This window comes from Oreochromis niloticus, linkage group LG4, assembly GCF_001858045.2.
Source record: "Oreochromis niloticus isolate F11D_XX linkage group LG4, O_niloticus_UMD_NMBU, whole genome shotgun sequence".
NCBI lineage: Eukaryota > Metazoa > Chordata > Actinopteri > Cichliformes > Cichlidae > Oreochromis > Oreochromis niloticus.
Genome location: NC_031969.2, coordinates 3436790 through 3456832, shown reverse-complemented (window position 1 = coordinate 3456832; position 20043 = coordinate 3436790). Strand labels below are relative to the sequence as shown.

General features: G+C 40.1%; 2 protein-coding genes across 3 annotated transcripts in view; one reads left to right on the top strand and one right to left on the bottom strand.

Annotated features, from left to right (window-relative positions):
• Positions 1–1796, bottom strand: part of LOC100689844 (battenin) — a 37292-nt gene extending 35496 nt beyond the window's left edge. Inside the window, exon 1 of one of the 2 annotated variants that reach the window (XM_025906684.1) lies at positions 1591–1796. In XM_025906684.1, coding sequence (XP_025762469.1) covers positions 1591–1634 — 44 coding nt within the window. In that variant the 5' untranslated portion in view covers positions 1635–1796. The remainder of the gene's footprint in view (positions 1–1590) is intronic. The other variant, XM_019358323.2, reaches the window with a different exon arrangement.
• A 1213-nt stretch (positions 1797–3009) lies between these two features.
• On the top strand, positions 3010–5545 carry LOC100712464 (tryptase-2). Its single transcript, XM_019358324.2, has 5 exons — positions 3010–3173; positions 3366–3546; positions 4070–4341; positions 4828–4964; positions 5215–5545. The coding sequence occupies exons 1-5, from the start codon at positions 3119–3121 to the stop codon at positions 5392–5394; spliced, it is 825 nt and encodes a 274-aa protein (XP_019213869.1). The 5' UTR covers positions 3010–3118; the 3' UTR covers positions 5395–5545.
• Positions 5546–20043: the final 14498 nt, after the last annotated feature.

Here is a 20043-nt window from a genome sequence, read left to right as displayed (position 1 = left end):
GTCGCCTCAAGGCGCTTTATATTGTACAGTAGATCGCACAATAATAAATACAGAGAAAAACCCAACAATCATATGACCCCCTATGAGCAAGCACTTTGGCCACAGTGGGAAGGAAAAACTCCCTTTTAACAGGAAGAAACCTCCGGCAGAACCAGGCTCAGGGAGGGGCGGGGCCATCTGCTGCGACTGTTTGGGGTGAGAGAAGGAAAACAGGATAAAGACATGCTGTGGAAGAGAGACAGAGATTAATAACAGATATGATTCGATGCAGAGAGGTCTATTAACACATAGTGAGTGAGAAAGGTAACTGGAAAGGAAAAACTCAATGCATCATGGGAATCCCCGGCAGCCTACGTCTATTGCAGCATAACTAAGGGAGGATTCAGGGTCACCTGGTCCAGCCCTAACTATATGCTTTAGCAAAAAGCCTAATTTTAAGCCTAATCTTGAAAGTAGAGATAGTGTCTGTCTCCTGAATCCAAACTGGAAGCTGGTTCCACAGAAGAGGGGCCTGAAAACTGAAGGCTCTGCCTCCCATTCTACTTTTAAATACTCTAGGGACAGCAAGTAGGCCTGCAGAGCGAGAGCGAAGTGCTCTAATAGGGTGATAAGGTACTACAAGGTCATTAAGGTAAGATGGGGCTTATTATTTATTATTATTTAAGACCTTGTATGTGAGGAGCAGGATTTTTAATTCAATTCTGGATTTAACAGGAAGCCAATGAAGGGAAGCCAAAACAGGAGAAATATGCTCTCTCTTTCTAGTCCCTGTCAGGACTCTTGCTGCAGCATTTTGGATTAACTGAAGGCTTTTCAGCAAGTTTTTAGGACTTCCTGATAATAAAGAATTACAGTAGTCCAGCCTGGAAGTAATGAATGCATTACTTCCAGGCTCCACTCCTCTCTGTTGTCACTGCACATTGTCTTGGATGACCAATCTCATGTATTTAAACGTAATCTACTTTCTCCATTTTCACACTCTCTCTTTCTGACTGATGTTCAGTCCTCATCTCTCCCACGCTTACCTCCACCTGTCCACACTCTGTTCCACCTGCTCTCACTACAGATCATTACATCATCTGCAAACATCATCGTCCACAGAGACTCCTGCCTGAACATCACAATCACAATCAAGAAAGGGCTCAGAGTAAAGAGTGGGGATTTTTAACATGAGAATCTGAACTGGTAAAGTACATTGTGCAGTTTACTGTGGAAAAAAAGATGTAACAATGGAAATGGAATCAGAGGAAACCAAAGTCATCCTCTGCCTGGGACACGAGTATATGAGCTCTGGCAGCGCTCCTCCTTACATGACAGTCCTGCTGCTGGGTTAGAGCTGCGCACTCTGAATAGACTACAGGTACCGTCTCTTACTATGAGCAGTGACATAGAAATAGTTGCTGTTACTCCTCCATTGCACCTTATGCGTCTTTCATTTGCACCTAAGCAGGTGAAATGCATTTACAACAGTTTCTGTTTCCTGATTGGACAGATCAACATCCCTGAAGACTTTGTGCCAGAATGCAATGATCAAGTATTCCTTTCATTTGTTTGAGCAGTGCATATTTAAATACACATTTGCTTTCTTACAGACGCCGTTTCATTTCGTGACTCTTGTTTCTCGAGAATGTCATGTGCAGCGCTCAGCATCACCACGTAAGCAAAGTTGTTGCACAAACCGAGGAGCCTGTATAGATGTGGAAAGATAAAAACGAGATACGGAGATGTATCAAAAAATAACAACTTCATCAGCGTCTGCAAAGTCTCTCTTAACAAAAAACCCTCCAAAGTATCGTGCAGTCATTATTGTGCACTTTAGAACCTTAAAATAATATTAAAACTGTTTCAACTTAAGTCTTATTCACTCACATGAATAAGACTTTTTCACGGTCTTTGTGCTTTCATGTCATTAACCTTTGTTCTTTCACGCTTCTTCAAAGTCTTCCTTTTCCAACCTGCCTTCCATCTTCCTCCTGTCCATCCTTTCAGTTTGCTTCATCATTATTTTCTAGCTTTCCTCTTCTGCTTTGTGTATTTTTCCCTCCTTTGTTCTTTGTTTGTTTTCCAGTAGCAGCTAAAGTGCCTTTTCATTCCACTACCTGCTATGCCACCCTGGGCTTTCCATCTGTGTTCCAGTTTACTTACTAACGTGAATTATCAGTGTGACAGAATTCTATGGCAACTTTTCTTTTGTGACTTATTTGTGGCTTTTTGTTTTTACTAGAAGGTGACGGTTGGATGGCAATAAAGTACAGAGAGAGACCGGGAGGGACAGGGAGAGACATGCAAAAAATGGCAAACAGAACAGAACTCAGGTCTCTGCAATGAGTACGCAGCGGAGCACAAGTACTCGGTCCTTGGCCTTTCCTCTGCCTTTTTGTCTCCATTTTCCCCTTCTCTCCCTTTCTGTCGTACATGCTCGAGACCTTTACTCATGTGTGAGTCGCTCTTGTGTGCATTGAGCCGTGAGGAGGCAAGGAAGAGATGTGATATACGACACTGTGCTTCAGATAAAGTGATAGATTTGAAGCAAAGACTTGAATGTACAAGAAAGGCTACTGATTATTCTCATGCTCAGTCCTGATTATCATCTTTGCTTTCCCAGTGCCGACTCAAGTCTGTCGTTTTTTCCACACAAAGACATCGCTTTTTAGAATAACATCAATATGACATAATTTCATTGGAGAATAGGAGAAAGCAACCCCATAGTTGATCTGGTTTAAACTTTTATGCCTTACACTTTAACTCCGCCACCCCCCAGTTCATAATAATTTAAGTGGAAATTAAACACAGCAGTAGCAGGTAACTTTTCAAGCACAATGTGTCACACTAACAGGTCTGCGGTGCAGATAAATCGATCAAAAGAGTTAAACCCTTTCATTAAAAATGGCATTCAATTGTTCAAAATATTCTTTTTGAAACGCTGTCAAAATATTCAACCAAACCCTTAAAATATTTTTCCACTGTATGTGAAAAGTGCATGTACATTTTTTTCGGTATGGTTTGAGATGTAAAGGGCGGGACTAATGATAGTCATCTCTCCAGCAGTGCATATAAAGCTGCACTTGTTCCCCCCTCACCATGCAGAGGTACTGCTACACTGGTCTTCATCACAGCCATGGCTTTCTGCAAACTTCTGCTAACTGTGTTGGTACTGCTCCACAACAGTGGTGGTGAGATAGAAAAATGCTGAACCTTAATTTCATAACTCCAGAGCCCAGATTCCAGAGCGCAGGCTCAATAGACTGATGCTCTTATGTTTATCATCCATTCTGAGCAAAATAGCAAACAGCTCTTACTTTGATGGGATTTAATTTTCTTAGATGCCTCAACCTTACATCCAGTATTTTGTTTGTGTTTTTCAGGTCTACTGGGAAATGAAGTGAGGAGCTCCATCATTGGTGCAGAGGATGCTCAAAAGGAAAGATGGCCATGGATGGTCCACCTTAACGTGACATCTAAGGATTCGAAAACGGTGAAATGGCGCTGCGGCGCCACCATCGTTGCAAAACAGTGGGTGCTGACTTCTGCACACTGCGTGGCTAAGTAAGTCTGTGTGCATTTGCAGAAACGTGTCTCATTATTTTTTATGAACATAACCATCTTCCAGAGCAGTCATAACAAGCATAACAAAAAAGCTTCACACTGCATGTGAGTATTTTAGGGGAATAATTACTCATAGGGACCTTTACTGTTGGCCAATAAAGAGAAAATCATTTCAGGACACCTTCCTACTCACCCACCTTCTCAGAGCTGGAGGTCTCAGTCAGTATTTAAATACACCATATGGAAATTTCAGCATATTTTTTTAGTGAGCTGTGTAATTAGTGAGTAGCTGCATATTTACGCACACAGCCAACACTGCATCAAGTCCAAACTAATGTAATGTTTACTCCACTGCAGCTCCTTTTCTTTTGGTCCCTACCAATTATGGAAGAACATGTGTAGCCTTTTAAACTGCTGAATGCACCAGTGTCCACAAAACCTATGTGTAATGTTGTTTTGTTGAAGCCTTGGTCATTCCAAAATACATGAGAGTTAATGTGTGTGTTTTTATTTTGTCTTGCAGTCTTGATTATCATCGCTCATTTGTTGCTATTGGTGCATATCAGCTGAAAAAGGAGTCTAACCGTTACATGGGTATAGGCAATATTGTTTCTCATGTTCAATACCAAGACCTGGGCAACAGCAACTACGAAAATGACATTGCTCTGATCAAGCTGAAGAAACCGCTTGCCTTTTCAAAAGATGTTGCACCAGTGGATCTGCCTGACAAGGATGACACCTTTGGTCCATCATCTGAGTGCTGGATCACTGGCTGGGGGGAAGTGGGAAATGGTGGTAAGTTAAGCACAGAAAGTAGGCTTTAAAATGTACACACTGTATAAAGGCAGGCTCACACATCCACTGTAAATTGGCATACTGTCACCGGTAAACTGTTTATAAACTGCGTATAAACATAGCCTACGTCCATACATACACTTTGCATAATAAGGTACTTCACAGATAAAAAAAAACAAAAACCATCACCTTTCTGTCAATGGACTGGTTCGTGTATAGCGCTTTTCTACTCTTCTGAGCACTCAAAGCGCTTTACACAACTTGTGCATTCATCCAAGCGCTTTCTAAGTAACATTCACACATACTCTGACAGATGCATCGGAGAGCAATTTGGGGTTAATATCTTGCCCAAGGAATATTTGGCATGCAGACTAGGGGAAGCCAGGAATTGAACCACCAACCTTCCAATCAGTAGATGACCTGCTCTACCACCTGAGCTACAGCCTCCCTGTCTGTCACTTCCCTACTTTTCCTGTGTGTCCACAGTTCCACTGAAAGATCCAGAAACACTTCAGCAGCTCAAGATTTCCATCATCTCTCAGAGTACCTGTAAGGGGAGGTTTCCTCAGATAGCCCCTAATACACTATGCACAAGTGACACCAAGGGTAGGGGTGCCTGCAAAGTGAGTTTTTCCTTTTTCTGTACTTTTTGCATTTAACCAAACAGATAATTACTACCTTGAAATAAACAAACACTTTTTGATTTATCGCACAAGAAGTACTTTACGTTCACTCAGCTGAATTTACTTGACAGAAACTAGTAACAGTTACTCGTTACTTTGGGGTTTATCGTTGAATCTGCTGTTTTAAATGAGACTTAAAAAGGGAACAAAGTGGACACAGTAGTCTACATTGTGTGTTTTGTTTCCACAGGGAGACTATGGTGGTCCACTGGTGTGCCGTAAAAGGGGAAAATTTGTTCAGGTGGGAATCATGAGTTCTGGTGGTTGTGGCCCCAACGACCGCCCTGGCATCTGTACTGAGGTTGCAAAGTATCTGACCTTCATAAACGACTACATCCACCGTCCTGGGAAAGCTCCAGCTGAGATGTGAACTCCCCAGAAACCGACACTGCCCGCTGTACTCATCTGATAACCTGTCTTACTCTTAGCTTCTTTCCTGTAAAGCACTGTCACTCCATGTTAATGGTAGCTGACTGTGGCTCAGTTAACAGATTTCTTTGCATTAAAGCTTTAAAGCATCACTTTAGTGTCTCTTTGTGATTTGAAGAATTCCTGTTCACATGTTTCAAAAAAGACACTGATGACACCCCCACATCCATAGCAACGCCTTCATCGGATACACAGTTATATGTGTGCAAATTTTTGAATCAGATTTTTGGAATTTTTACAAGTCTATATTATATACTGGGCTGGTTCTAGACAGGCATACATGAGGGGGCAGACAGAAATGTAAAGGGGGGACAGGTGGGAAGGGGATGGGGTGGTCTGGATTAGAGGTGGACCGATCCGATATTACGTATCGGTATGGGTCCGATACTGACGTAAATTACTGGATCGGATATCGGAGAGAAATAAAAAAAAATGTAATCCGATCCATTAAATATCAAAAAAAGCACCTCACAAAACTTGCGACACGGCGTAACTCGGCTCATAACGGTAGCACGTGGAGCAGTGTGCCTCACGTGATAGAGCGGCTGTGTGTATTTGTAGCCTCACTACCAAACCAGCATTTCATCTCCGAGGAAGTTATCCCAGAAAGAAGTAAAGCAAGTGTGTAAGTTCATCTCTGAATGTTTGTAAAGCATTCCCATGTTAAGCTTAACAACCGATATATGGAGCGACTGCCTCTTCTCTCTCTCTCCCTCTCCTGCTGTTACTTCAATCGTGAAACTTGTTAATGATCAGCTGATCAGCTTTTCTGTCCCTTCTTTGTTTTGGGCCCACTTTGCACCAGTAAGCGGAAACCAGCGGCTGAACAACAGCAGCACGTTTAAACTTGATAAGCTGTTGTTAGAATTTATTTAATATTACTTTCTACACCAGGATCCTTTTCTACGTAGCTGACGGCTGGTAACTGTGCAGGGGCGGATCTAGCAAAGTTTAGCCAGGGGGGCCGATAGGGCATGAACAGGGAAAAGGGGGCACAAAGACATACTTTTCTTTGTTATTCTCATTTAAAATGTCTAGCTTTTAATAAGTAATTATCTGAATCTTACACCCAAAGTTTTAATCTTATGTAAAATATATAGAAGTCCATTACTGTATATAGTAAATGTTAAGTCTAATATACCCTAGTAAGCTATACTACTTTTTCCTTTGGGAAGGTACGATCTATGCAATCTGCCATTCTGCTGAAGAAAGATGTTGAATCTATTTAATTATTCTGCAAAAATAATTGATTTCTGTGCATTTTTTTTCATACTGCATCAAATTAAAGTTGATTACATCGATTAAGCATCATGAGGTGGAGGGTGGGGGGTGGTTCCCTACTTTTTTTTTGCTGGGAGTTTGCAACCCTATTAGTTAGGTTGCTTAATATTTCTGCTAAGTACTCTTTAAAATACCAGAATAGGGAGGATGGAGCAGGTTTAAGTTTATTAGATTGATCAGTATTGCTGAACTATGAAATATTTTGGGTGCAGTATATTTTTTGCATACAGGTATAACAGAATAGCTTTAGTGTTGTTGTTTATTTAAACTTGAATATGAACTTATACAAAATGCAGCAAGATATTAAAAAAACAGTTTTATTGATTTAAAAACACACTATATCGGATTCATATCAGTATCGGCAGATATCCAAATTTATGATATCGGTATCGGACATAAAAAAGTGGTATCGTGCCATCTCTAGTCTGGATAACTGTTCTTGTCATGTAACTGGATTGCACTTTGTCAGGCCTCTACCCTAACACCTGACCGACTTGGGTGTCCCACCTGAAGGCTAAGCCTCTGCTGATCTAGCTCTTAGGGTGACTGATCCACACAAACCCCCTGAAAGGTGACAATCCCTCAGGGGGAAAAATGAAAAATAAAACAAACAAACAAACAAAAATTGCTCAACAGATTATAACGACTAAAAACTTGATATTTACCTTAAATGGATGGTCTACAACGAATATATTCAAACCCAACAATAACACTTCTCACTGTTGCCAATATTAACAAAACTAAAAAGGGTAAGCAAGGTTATAAAAAAACGCAATTTACCAAGTCCTGAAAAATAAAACTGAAAAACAGAATAAAATATAAAATATAAAAAAATATCCATCCAGATCTTTACAACCAACAATATAAAATGTATCTTAATTGGATAGTCTAATCCAAATAAATTTGCAAAAGAAAGTAAGAATAAAATAAGACCTCTCAACATAGCCAATATTAACAAAATGTATGATTAGGCAGAGGATCATTAGGGATGTGAGTGAAGTTGCCCCCCCCCCTCCCTCAAATCCAACAAAAGTGGTATCAAACGTTTGTGCTACGTTTGTGCTGCAAAAATTTTCGTTTGTGCTGCTATCATTTCAAAGATATTAATAAAATAACGTCTTGATGCGTGCTCAATCATCCAGGTAAGTAAATTCCAAAAGGTTGATTTGGAATTTGTGACTTCTTCAGTCTCAGCTGACTGCAGGTTTCCCCAACCTTATAAACAGTACATTTGCACAGCGAAGAAAACTAGCACCACTGAATGAACAATGGGCTGGGGGGTTAGTTCCATGATTGTTAGTATGCAAATTCCAGGTACCTCGGAGTAAAGGAGGAGTAACAGGACTCCTGCTCAACATTGTGGTCACGTCCCTAATGTTAAGTCTTACAGGTGTTCAGATTCATTTTTAAGAGAAAAAATGTATTGAAACTACAATAAAGGTCCAAACCATTTTTATAACAGACTCCAAATGCACTTTTTAATATTGTAAAGCATTTTAGCAAAGGTGTTTGGTGACTGACAGCCTCAAGTGGTGAATCCAGGAACTGCAGTTGTTGGCTTCATGTTTTCAGGTTGCCTTCTGGGTGGAACTGATGTCTTTGTCTCCTTGGTAACCAGTGTTGGGAAGGTTACTTTTAAAATGTATTCCATTACAGATTACAGAATACATGCCCCAAAATGTATTCTGTAACGTATTCCGTTACGTTACTCAACGAGAGTAACGTATTCTGAATACTTTGGATTACTTAACATATTATCATGTTTTTTACAACTACGTGAATGTACTATTGCTGTGTGATTTATTACTGTTACTGAAGGTCCGCGGCTCCGAACCGTAGTAAAGGGACCTCTGACTAATACGGTTCCATGTCGGGCTCGTAGCCGAAAACTAGCTTTACTTTGTTGTGTGGGTCAACTTTGCTAGCGAGAGACAAAGAGAGGCGTTGAAAGGCTGCTCCAACGGAACTTATTGTTTCGGAGGAAAACACGAACACAGCGTACAGTCGAGTCTTAATAGCGTGCTTACAACTGGGCTCGTCAGGCACTCCTCTTGGCTGCAGTGGTTATTATTATATTTACATGCTTCCAGCTCCCGTTTTTGCTCAGTGACAGCTCGGACTTTTCCACTCGCCTTTTTCTCCATCCTCGCGCTCACAGACACATAACGTATGGCAGTCCATTCTCCCTGCACCACGGACTACACTGCCCATGATGCTACATTCTTGTAGCATTCTGCCTATTAGCTTAGCACAACAACAACAAAAAGGCGCTTGTCGCTACCCGATCCGTACCGGAAACCCGATCGGTACCCCGCATGCGCAAATCTTACGTCACTTCCTCTCTTTGCCAACATTGCGACATTCAATATATTTGAATGATACAGTTAGCGCCCAGTTAGCTCCTAGCATTTCTCAACAGCTCTGCCTCGTTTTCGACTACCGGGACATTTAAACAATGGATAATCCGTATACAAACAAATTCATGCTTTTCTCCTCAACAGACAGCGTCCCCCGATTGAACAAAAGCTCCGTAAAATAATAAGAATGGCGCCTAATTACAGACTTAATAATACAGACTTTGTAATAGGTCACGTGAAGATTCATCAGCCAGATTAAGTGTTTACTGACAATTGACAGTGATAGCGGACATCATCATCACTATTCCAATCAATCCTCTCCACACAGACAAGCATAAACACACTTGACTATCGCTAAATCAAATTTAACACGCATTTGAAATGACGCTAATTCAGTTTATAACAGGGTTCATTCGCTCGGTCAGCAGGTGGCGGTATCCTCGTACACTGGGGAGTAAACTGCCATTAAAAGAACAGAAGAAGAAAACATCTGCACATGCGCGGTACGGATCGGGTAGACCCGATTTGTACGGTCGGACTGTGCACATGCGCAGTAAGGATCGGGGAGTCCTGATCCGTAACTATCTTTTTATTTTTCGTTTTTGTCTACATTGTACTGAAATGCTTCATTATTGCAAACATTTGAAGATATACTTATTATTCTTAACATCTTAACAGATACTCTGACCCGTAACTATCATAAAACGCTTCGACCGGAAGTAGACACCTTTCGCGCTTGCGGGGTACCGATCGGGTTTCCGGTACAGATCGGGTAGTGACAGCGCTCTCTCACCCAGGAAACACGCAGAGAGAGAGCGTCACCCTGTAACCATGGCAACTGTAACGCTGCCGCCTGGAACAACAGAACATAGCTGTCAAACAAACCCAAACAATCCTGACCCGCGACAATATGAAACAGGAAAGTACCGCCGTGTAATCCATTTATTTCAACAAAGTAACTGTATTCTAAATACTACCTTTTTAAACGGTAACTGTAACGGAATACAGTTACTCATATTTTGTATTTTAAATACGTAACGGCGGTACATGTATTCCGTTACTTCCCAACACTGTTGGTAACTAGCTTGTTTACTAATGCAGGGCTTAAGCTGGGCATACACTGTGCGATTTTTGGCCCATTTTGAGCCGATTTTTCAGTCATGCGACCGTTTTGGCGATCGGCCCGATTTTGGCCTTCATCGTGCGTAATGTATCGTGTAGTATAGTGGGGTAATGCCGGGCTCACTGCGATTTTTTCAGTCGCGCGATTCAGCTCCTGCTCAAACTGTACGATTGACTCGCAGGGGTTAGAAGTTCATAGGTCACGATGCAGGGTCTCACACTATACAATCCGATGCTCTGATGCGACCCGAGTGCTCACACTGTGCGTCGCTCGCTCTCCCTCTCTGTCTTTCACTCACACAGACACGCACACCACCACCATCAACTTTGCTAAATTGCTAATGAAAAACATTGATCAGGCAGCTGTGATTGAGCAGCAATCTCCATCCAACTCCTGTCACGTTTGTTGCGGTCATGGTAATTTTTTGAAGCCACATCAAAAAGGCTCGGGTGAGCTTGCCAAAGTTCAACCAGTTGTGCTTCCATCGCTTGTGTCCAGACAATAGGGTGTGCTGCCATCCTACTCAGCCTTTTTCGCCGACGTTTATGCGTTTGCGCGTGCGCAGTGTGAGAAACTGCGGTGACACCCTCACGACGGTCGGGAGGATCCCGACCAAGGGATTGATGATCGGGAGCTGGTCGTGAGGTGTTAATCGCTTCTCGTTACCCCACGTACACTACACGATGCACGACGCACGATGAAGGACAAACTCGGGCCGATCGCCAAAACGGTCGCACGACTCAAAAATTTTCTTTGCAAACTCCTTTAACTATGTCAATCTTTTACACTTTGCAAATCCAACCAGTAGACTCAAGCCTTGGGTGGGTGGGATCTAGTCTATGGTCTGCATGTTTGACACCCCTTAGATTGTAGCTGTCGCATTGAAATGTAATTATTATGTGATTGCAATGTTCAAAATTTGGTGTTTAATCTGGATTCGTGTTGTGTTGTCGCCACCTACTGGTGTACCTGAGTGTGGCGCTTTGTGGTGCGCATGCTTTGGGGTGATGCTCAATTAAGCGCACATGTCACCAGAGACTGAAGGCTCAGCCAGAAAGAGAATGCTGGCTTGTGTAAAAGGTGGAAATATGGAAGATATGGACTACAATTGCTCATGAATGTTCAGTAGAAAGGCGCACACGGTATGTTGGTGCATTTACTTTGTGTGTATGTTTTATTTGAGTTGTAATTTTTGTTCTGCTGATGTAATATCCGTGTTTTTCATTGATCATTTCACCATAGTTTTTCACGGTGTTTGCTGGTGAAAAGAAGATTAAAATACTGGCTAAACATCAGTTGAAGCATGGCCCTTTATTCTACTTCGAACATGAAAAACCTTCAGGAGCAGTTATTACATCACAGAAAGTGTCATTTTTGACACATTAAAAGAGATTCTTTCCAAATTTCGTTCCAGTGATTCCTGAGATTAGGGACAAAACAGGTTTTAATTTTCTGAAATATATTTTTTGATTTTTCAAAAACATATTTACATATAATTGTTGCACAAACTTTTGGCTGTCTCACCATGTTTTGGTACAATCTCCCAGGTGTAACATTTTTTAATAATTTATGTTTTTGCTGGAGAAATGCAAGGTTTTTGTCAACACCGTCAGACACAAAGAAATACAAAAATATATATTTTAAATTAAGTTGTTTCAGCTATTTTGACTATTAGCAGCTTCTCTATTCTATTGTTTATGCACATATGTTTCAAAGTAATTATACCACATTTAAAAGTAAGATTGTTTTGGCTTTTTATTATTAGAGTTACAGTCACATATTTTCAGAAGCTTGTATTTAATCTGTATAAGAAACAATCATATTAAGCAGCATTCAAATTACACATTTATTGAGAAAATTATGTATTTTTATTGGAAGATCATGAGGGAGGAAAATATATGGTTCTCCAAATGAGAAAAATAAACAAAAACTCCATATTATGGAGTTGACAAGGTGCTGACGGTGGTGACACACTAGTAGAAAACAAGATATTATTTCTTTCAAAATGACAACTAAACCTTAACAACCTTTGTAATATCACAAGACACATCATAACAATTCTGTTTTTGCACATGTCAAGTTCTACATCAAATTTGCACAGGATTTGCGCAGGATAGTAAACCTAGTGTTAATAGTTCACCAGCAAGTAGCTGCCTACTACTCCTTGATTCCTAAAGTACTCTGTGGTTCTGTGTTTAGACCCTGCTGGACTTTCTCTCCTTATGTTTCTCTGTGCTTGTTTCCAAAACCTTCTCTTCTGCCTTTTTTCTCTTCCTTTCAGATCACTGGTGTTCTTTATTTTTCCCTCTTTCCCTCTATTTCTCCATCTTTTCCTTTCCTTTATGAGAAACTCTTTCTTCAACTCAGGCTGGCTGTTAATTTTTTTCTCCTTTTTTGATCATCCCTGTTCCTTCTCTTTCATTTCTCTACTGACAGGTTCCCCTTTGCTATTCTAGCCTGAAATGTACCATTTTGTAATTACTATAGTTTTTCTGAACCTTATGCTTTTTTTTTTACAGATTAAGGATGAATATTCACAACACAATTATGCATTAAGCAGTAGAAATGCTATCCGGTCTTTAAGTCTGATGTCATTAGCCGTTTCCAGGTCCAAACTCTGCTGCAGATCCCAAAGTCAAAGGAACTCTGCGGCATCACTGAGAGTTACAAACTGTCTAAATTATTTCATCTTTAATAAAATGATCAGTTTGGCTGCTCTACCAGGTGTAACATCCAGGCATCCATGAAAACAGAATATATGAAATTTAACAGAGTTATAAGTTAGATTGCTTGTTTCCACCTAAACATGATATACCAGCTCTGCTATCACTTCCAACATAAATGAAGACAGAAAACTAAACAGCAGTGACTTCTGTAGGGTTACTGAAGTTGTGCTAGCTGGTATATAGTGATGTGCTACGTGATCGCTAGCGACACAGCTATGTTAGCATAATATAAACACAGTGAAGCTGGAGGATGAATGCTAACACTTTTCCACTCGATAAAAGTTAACGTGAGGGTTCCCGATGGTTAGGCTGACAGTGATCAGTGACTGTTTTTAGGGGCTTGTTCAGATGTAATAGAACAAGATAAAAAGCATTAAAACATTTTAACAGCACATCAGGCTTAATAAACACAGAATAGTTTGGGCCCGGAAGCAGGATTCATGCATCATCACTTAAAGACCAGCTCTCGGGGCACAGCTAGCTCAGTAGATTCCACATGATCGGAAGGTTGGGCATTCAAATCCAACGAACAGCGGCTATCCTGAATTTGTAGCTGCCCACTGCATCACTGAGTGAATGGGTTACATGCAGAGGACTAAGCATTTTCCTACAGGATTAATAATGTATACATAAACAATGAGATTCAAGATAAGCCAAATTTTATAATATTTGACAGATCTGTAAAGCAGAAATATCAGTAAAATACACAGGAAGTAATATATCTGAAATATTAGTAAAAAATAACTTAATATAATTGATGAATAGCACACTTTTGTGACATTTGTCAACACCATTAGAAAAAGGGTCAACACCGTCAGACAAAAATCCTGATGGTGTTGACATCTGATGGTGCTGACAAAATACCCTACTTTCTCTCATAACACATGTTTTTCTGACAGAAGCCATCTTGTTTTTCATCATTTGCTTATGGCGTCTACAATGTACCTAAATAAAGCTCTTTTTACAAAAAAACCCCATAATTAAATCTTGGATTAAATCTACTTTGGTGTTGACACAGGTTTGGTTGTGACACAGAGTTTTATCAGAAAGGTATGCAATAAATGAAATAAAAACAAAAAAATTATCACAGCAGTGAGTGTGTATCAAACAGGAAGTGGTAAAGGGGTCCTCAGAATGTAAGCTACCCACAATAATTCCTGATATTTTTGTACTTTTAAAAAAATCTGATGGTGTTGACAAAAACTCTGGACACGATTTTAATTACTTAAAAATTATGTAAAAATAAATTTTCAATTGCATATTTTGATATTATATAAGGTATTGACTTAAATACTTAGTGACGAGAGCCATGATGTTTAATTTTACATAACTTTTAATTTTTTTTCTGTATTTTAATATATCACACCTGCTTCTGGACAATGGATTTTTAAGGTACTGGTAATGTATTGTACCATTTAAAATAAATATATATTCATAAAAAAATGCAAAATCATACTTTTGCTGTATAAACATTGCCTTGGTTTGTCTTTTAGGCAGTTGGGTTAACACTTGTATGCATATTTATAACCACAAAATTGGGTTTTATCTGCCGGACATGTTTTGTCCCTTATCTCAAGAATCATTGCCTCACAATTTTCACAGTAGCACCTTAATGTGAACTGGCCTCGATTTGACCACTAGATGGCACTCTGCTCTCAAAAATATTTACACTGTATATCCAACAACAGGAACAGAATAAACTGATGCAGTCGCATGTCATTCTTTTGAGTAATTCTCATATTAACATGTAAAAATAAAAACCAGTATTCAGTATGGAACAATAACAAAAACAGATGTGTTAAATATTAATTTTGTGTTATTTATAACACAAAAGGTGTGTAAGCACATCAAGTGTGTTAAATAGTTCCACAAACCTGAAGTAAACACACAGGTATGTACAGAAGAGGATTAGGGCCACTGGGAAAAAGAGTGGGGATGTCTTCAGCCTTACAATTGAAGCAATTTTAGAGTTTTTACATCAAATATTGGACAGCATCTTCATTATCACAGAGATGATATTTATCTTAAAAGCAGTAAGTATTACCTTGTTTAGCAGTTTTTTAACAAAGAAAAATTTGGTAATCCTTTTAATACCAGCAAAAATATTAAAACTGTAAATTACTTAAGTCCTGCATATAAGGTACCTGAAGAAGTACTGCATCAAAAAGTATATAAATGTAAGACTTGCTGCAGAAAGCATCTTTCAGAATCATTTACATTGTATAACATTATAAAAACTGATGTCACATAAATGTCTGTATCACTTAAATGTTATGGTTGGATGTAAGATGCTGCTTAATAGCTTATTCACTAAAAATAACACAATTTATTAGTTAGTTATTAGATAATAGCGTTGATCTACATAATAACTAAAAAATATTACTTTTCTACAAAATTAAAATTGATTTGTTAAACTAGTAAAACGTTTTACTTGCTCATGATTTTTTTTCCTCTGTTGAAGGTGTAAAACCATTTCCTAGGTAGGTGCACTTTTCAGAATTAATTTTCATACGTGTTTATGAATGTCCATAACAGACCCTCAAATGTCTCTCATTTGAGGGTCTGTTGTATAGAACACTTTGAGTACTCCGGGAGAGTAGAAAAGCGCTATATAAGAAGTCCATTGAAGTCCACAGAAGTCTGTCCATGCAGTTTCCAGTCCATTTACCATTTACATACACTTTTGGAAAGTGTAGCGGTGTTTTGTTTTGTTTTGTTTTTCCCAGTAACTTTAATACTGTATGCATGTGATGAGGGACATACTTACATTTTAGCCACAAAAAGACTGTAAGCTGGATTTCCCATCTAAATGGACACTGCACTAAAACGGGTAACAGTTATCGTTAGGAAGGCTTTGTCTGTTCTGATGGACAGACAGAGGGGTATTCAGAGGCAGCAAATTGTTGCCAATAGCTAAACATTATGTTTATCCTCTCTGAATGAGTTTAACATATTCATTAAAGCAAAAAACAAACAAACAAGCAAGAAAAGAAATTCTGCATTATTTTCAGCAGACACCTGAGAATTTTACCAGGATGAATTACCTAAAGTCCTAAAATTCCAGAGTCCAGAAAACCTTTAAATACATATATGAATGTACAAACCATTCTTTTAGTATTCATGTTTATTTTTATAAACACAATTCATGTTAGCATAGATGACACACCTTGCTTTAAAATACTGCATTTTACCAGCTGCAAAGGCTATAAGAAAAACCAATATGAAAAGCAGGAAATAAAACCGACAGGTTTACCGATTTGTCATAAATAAATAAAAAGAAAAAGAAAAAACGTAAACAGGAAGCTACTGGAGCCTGCAATCAGAATTCAGGTTTTTTTTTTGTTTTGTTTTGTTTTTTTAATGAAGCTAAGATAGCTCATAATGGTAAATGCTTTCCGGCTATTTTAGGGCATAAGTAATAAATATTTATCGGAATTGGTTAAAGCATTTTTGGGCTTGCTTAGGTTGTCCTGTTAAGCTGGGCATACACTGTGCGATTTTTTCAGTCGCGCAGCTCCTGCTCAAACTGCACGATTGACTCGCAGGGGTTATAAGTTCGTAGTCACGATGCAGGGTCTCACACTATACGGCCCGATGCTCTGATGCGACCTGAGTGCTCACACTGTGCGTCCATAAAATGAAGGTAATAACAGAAAATCTGTCGCTCGCTCTCCCTCTCTGTCTTTCACTCACACAGACTCACACCACCACCATCAACTTTGCTAAATTGCTAATGAAAAACATTGATCAGGCAGCTGTGATTGACCAGCAGTGTAAATCCAACTATTTTCACGGTTGTTGTGATCGTGATAATTTTGTGAGGCCACATCGAAAAGGCTCGGATGAGCTTTCCAAAGTTCTACAAGTGCCTCCATTGCTTGTGTCCAGATCGAATGCTGCACTGCCTCCATTGTGCTGCTCAGTCTTTTTCACCAACGTTTATGTGTTTGCGAGTGCGCAGTGTGAGCAGCTGCGGTGACACCCTCACAACGGTCGTGAGGATTTCAAACAGGTTTAAAATTCTCACGACCAAGCGATTGATGATCAGGAGCTGGTCATGAGGTGTTAATCGCTTCTCGTAATGCTGGGCTCACAATGTGCAATTTTTGGCCCATTTTGATACGATTTTTGAGTCGTGCGACCGTTTTGGCGATCTGCCCGAGTTTGTCCTTCATCGTGCGTCGTGCATCGTGTAGTGTACGTGGGGTAACGAGAAGCGATTAACACCTCACGACCAGCTCCCGATCATCAATCCCTTGGTCGGGAGGATTTCAAACCCTCCCGACCGTCGTGAGGGTGTCACCGCAGTTTCTCACACTGCGCACGCGCAAACGCATAAACGTCGGCGAAAAAGGCTGAGTAGGATGGCAGCACACCCTATTGTCTGGACACAAGCGATGGAAGCGCAACTGGTTGAACTTTGGCAAGCTCACCCAAGCCTTTTTGATGTGGCTTCAAAAAATTACCATGACCGCAACAAACGTGACAGGAGTTGGATGGAGATTGCTGCTCAATCACAGCTGCCTGATCAATGTTTTTCATTAGCAATTTAGCAAAGTTGATGGTGGTGGTGTGCGTGTCTGTGTGAGTGAAAGACAGAGAGGGAGAGCGAGCGACGCACAGTGTGAGCATTCGGGTTGCATCAGAGCATCGGGTTGTATAGTGTGAGACCCTGCATCGTGACCTATGAACTTCTAACCCCTGCGAGTCAATCGTACAGTTTGAGCAGGAGCTGAATCGCGCGACTGAAAAAATCGTAGTGTGAGCCCGGCATTACCCCACTATACTACACGATACATTACGCACGATGAAGGCCAAAATCGGGCCGATCGCCAAAACGGTCGCATGACTGAAAAATCGGCTCAAAATGGGCCAAAAATCGCACAGTGTATGCCCAGCTTAAGCCCTGCATTAGTAAACAAGCTAGTTACCAACAGTGTTGGGAAGTAACGGAATACATGTACCCTGTGGCGTGTCCAGCGGGGTGGCCTGGGGGGGCACAGGCCACCCCCTCAACCAGACTGGCCACCCCAGGTGCCACCCCGAAGCTAAAACAGTAAAATTCAATCAAATATCAAATGTACGATTATGTTTTCACAGTGAAGCTCAGGGATTCGAGTGTAAGTGAATGCAGCATCGGCTTCGACATCCCTGACTTCTAGTCATCAGGAAAGTTGTTGTTTGTGACATAAGTTTTTGCTTTATTACTTCAGGGCCAACCAGTAAAGATAAAAGAATAGAAAAGATCTCAAAATATTGAGAATTTCTTCCTTAAGAAGGCTAAAATACAACCAGAAGCAGAGAGCTTCTTTTTTCCTGTTTCAAAGTCAAACACCAGTTTGTGAGAAGATTATCTTTTTTTTAAAATAGGCAGATAAAGTTTTGCATTGGCACTGGCTAATTTGCCAATTGTATGTTAAAAATGTTCGTATTTTAATATTCAAAAATGTCTTTGCCCAAAACATATGTGCACTATATGTCAGTAAAAATACTATGCAAATATTGCTGTCCTTGAATGCTGAATAAACACTGACAAAGCACTGATTGTATCTCTTGTACTTTATCAACCCAGTATCTAAAAACTTTGCACTGTAGTGGTTAAAATCTCATTCTAATAAGAGTTAAAAGCGCATTCGGTTATTAGGTTTATAGGGTTATTGAATTATGGTTAACGGTTGGTAGAATTTTTTTTTAACATTATCTGCCAATCACATCTGCCACCCTTCTCCAAATCTGTGCCCCCACAACAAAAATTTTCTAGACACGCCACTGCATGTACCGCCGTTACGTATTTAAAATACAAAATATGAGTAACTGTATTCCGTTACAGTTACCGTTTAAAAAGGTAGTATTTAGAATACAGTTACTTTGTTGAAATAAATGGATTACACGGCGGTACTTTCCTGTTTCATATTGTGGCGGGTCAGGACTGTTTGGCTTTTGTTTGACAGCTATGTTCTGTTGTTCCAGGCGGCAGCGTTACAGTTGCCATGGTTACAGGGTGACGCTCTCTCTCTGCGTGTTTCCTGGGTGAGAGAGCGCCTTTTTGTTGTTGTTGTGCTAAGCTAATAGGCAGAATGCTACAAGAATGTAGTATCATGGGCAGTGTAGTCCGTGGTGCAGGGAGAATGGACTGCCATACGTTATGTGTCTGTGAGCGCGAGGATGGAGAAAAAGGCGAGTGGAAAAGTCCGAGCTGTCACTGAGCAAAAACGGGAGCTGGAAGCATGTAAATATAATAATAACCACTGCAGCCAAGAGGAGTGCCTGACGAGCCCAGTTGTAAGCACGCTATTAAGACTCGACTGTACGCTGTGTTCGTGTTTTCCTCCGAAACAATAAGTAGCTAGTTTTCGACATGGAACCGTATTAGTCAGAGGTCCCTTTACTACGGTTCGGAGCCGCGGACCTTCAGTAACAGTAATAAATCACACAGCAATAGTACATTCACGTAGTTGTAAAAAACATGATAATATGTTAAGTAATCCAAAGTATTCAGAATACGTTACTCTCGTTGAGTAACGTAACGGAATACGTTACAGAATACATTTTGGGGCATGTATTCTGTAATCTGTAATGGAATACATTTTAAAAGTAACCTTCCCAACACTGGTTACCAAGGAGACAAAGACATCAGTTCCACCCAGAAGGCAACCTGAAAACATGAAGCCAACAACTGCAGTTCCTGGATTCACCACTTGAGGCTGTCAGTCACCAAACACCTTTGCTAAAATGCTTTACAATATTAAAAAGTGCATTTGGAGTCTGCTATAAAAATGGTTTGGACCTTTATTGTAGTTTCAATACATTTTTTTGTCTTAAAAATGAATCTGAACACCTGTAAGACTTAACATTAGGGACGTGACCACAATGTTGAGCAGGAGTCCTGTTACTCCTCCTCCTTTACTCCGAGGTACCTGGATTTTGCATTTTTGTGAGTTTTGCACCTTTTGAAGCATTTGTAAATGGCAATAGTCCAAGAAGTTTGTGCTCAAGGCTGGCGAGTGCAACTTATTACTCCTTTACTTTGTCCCTAATTAACAGGTTTGTGTGAGAGCCATATGCATTTGGATGAAGCTTGCTAACCAAACTAACCAGAGCTA

Excerpts from the sequence above, each read along its gene's own strand:
- LOC100712464 (XM_019358324.2), top strand. The coding sequence starts at position 3,119 with ATGGCTTTCTGCAAACTTCTGCTAACTGTGTTGGTACTGCTCCACAAC. Across the intron at positions 4,342-4,827 it reads GGGGGAAGTGGGAAATGGTG|TTCCACTGAAAGATCCAGAA; the intron begins GTAAGTTAAGCA and ends GTGTGTCCACAG. Across the intron at positions 4,965-5,214 it reads AGGGTAGGGGTGCCTGCAAA|GGAGACTATGGTGGTCCACT; the intron begins GTGAGTTTTTCC and ends TTGTTTCCACAG.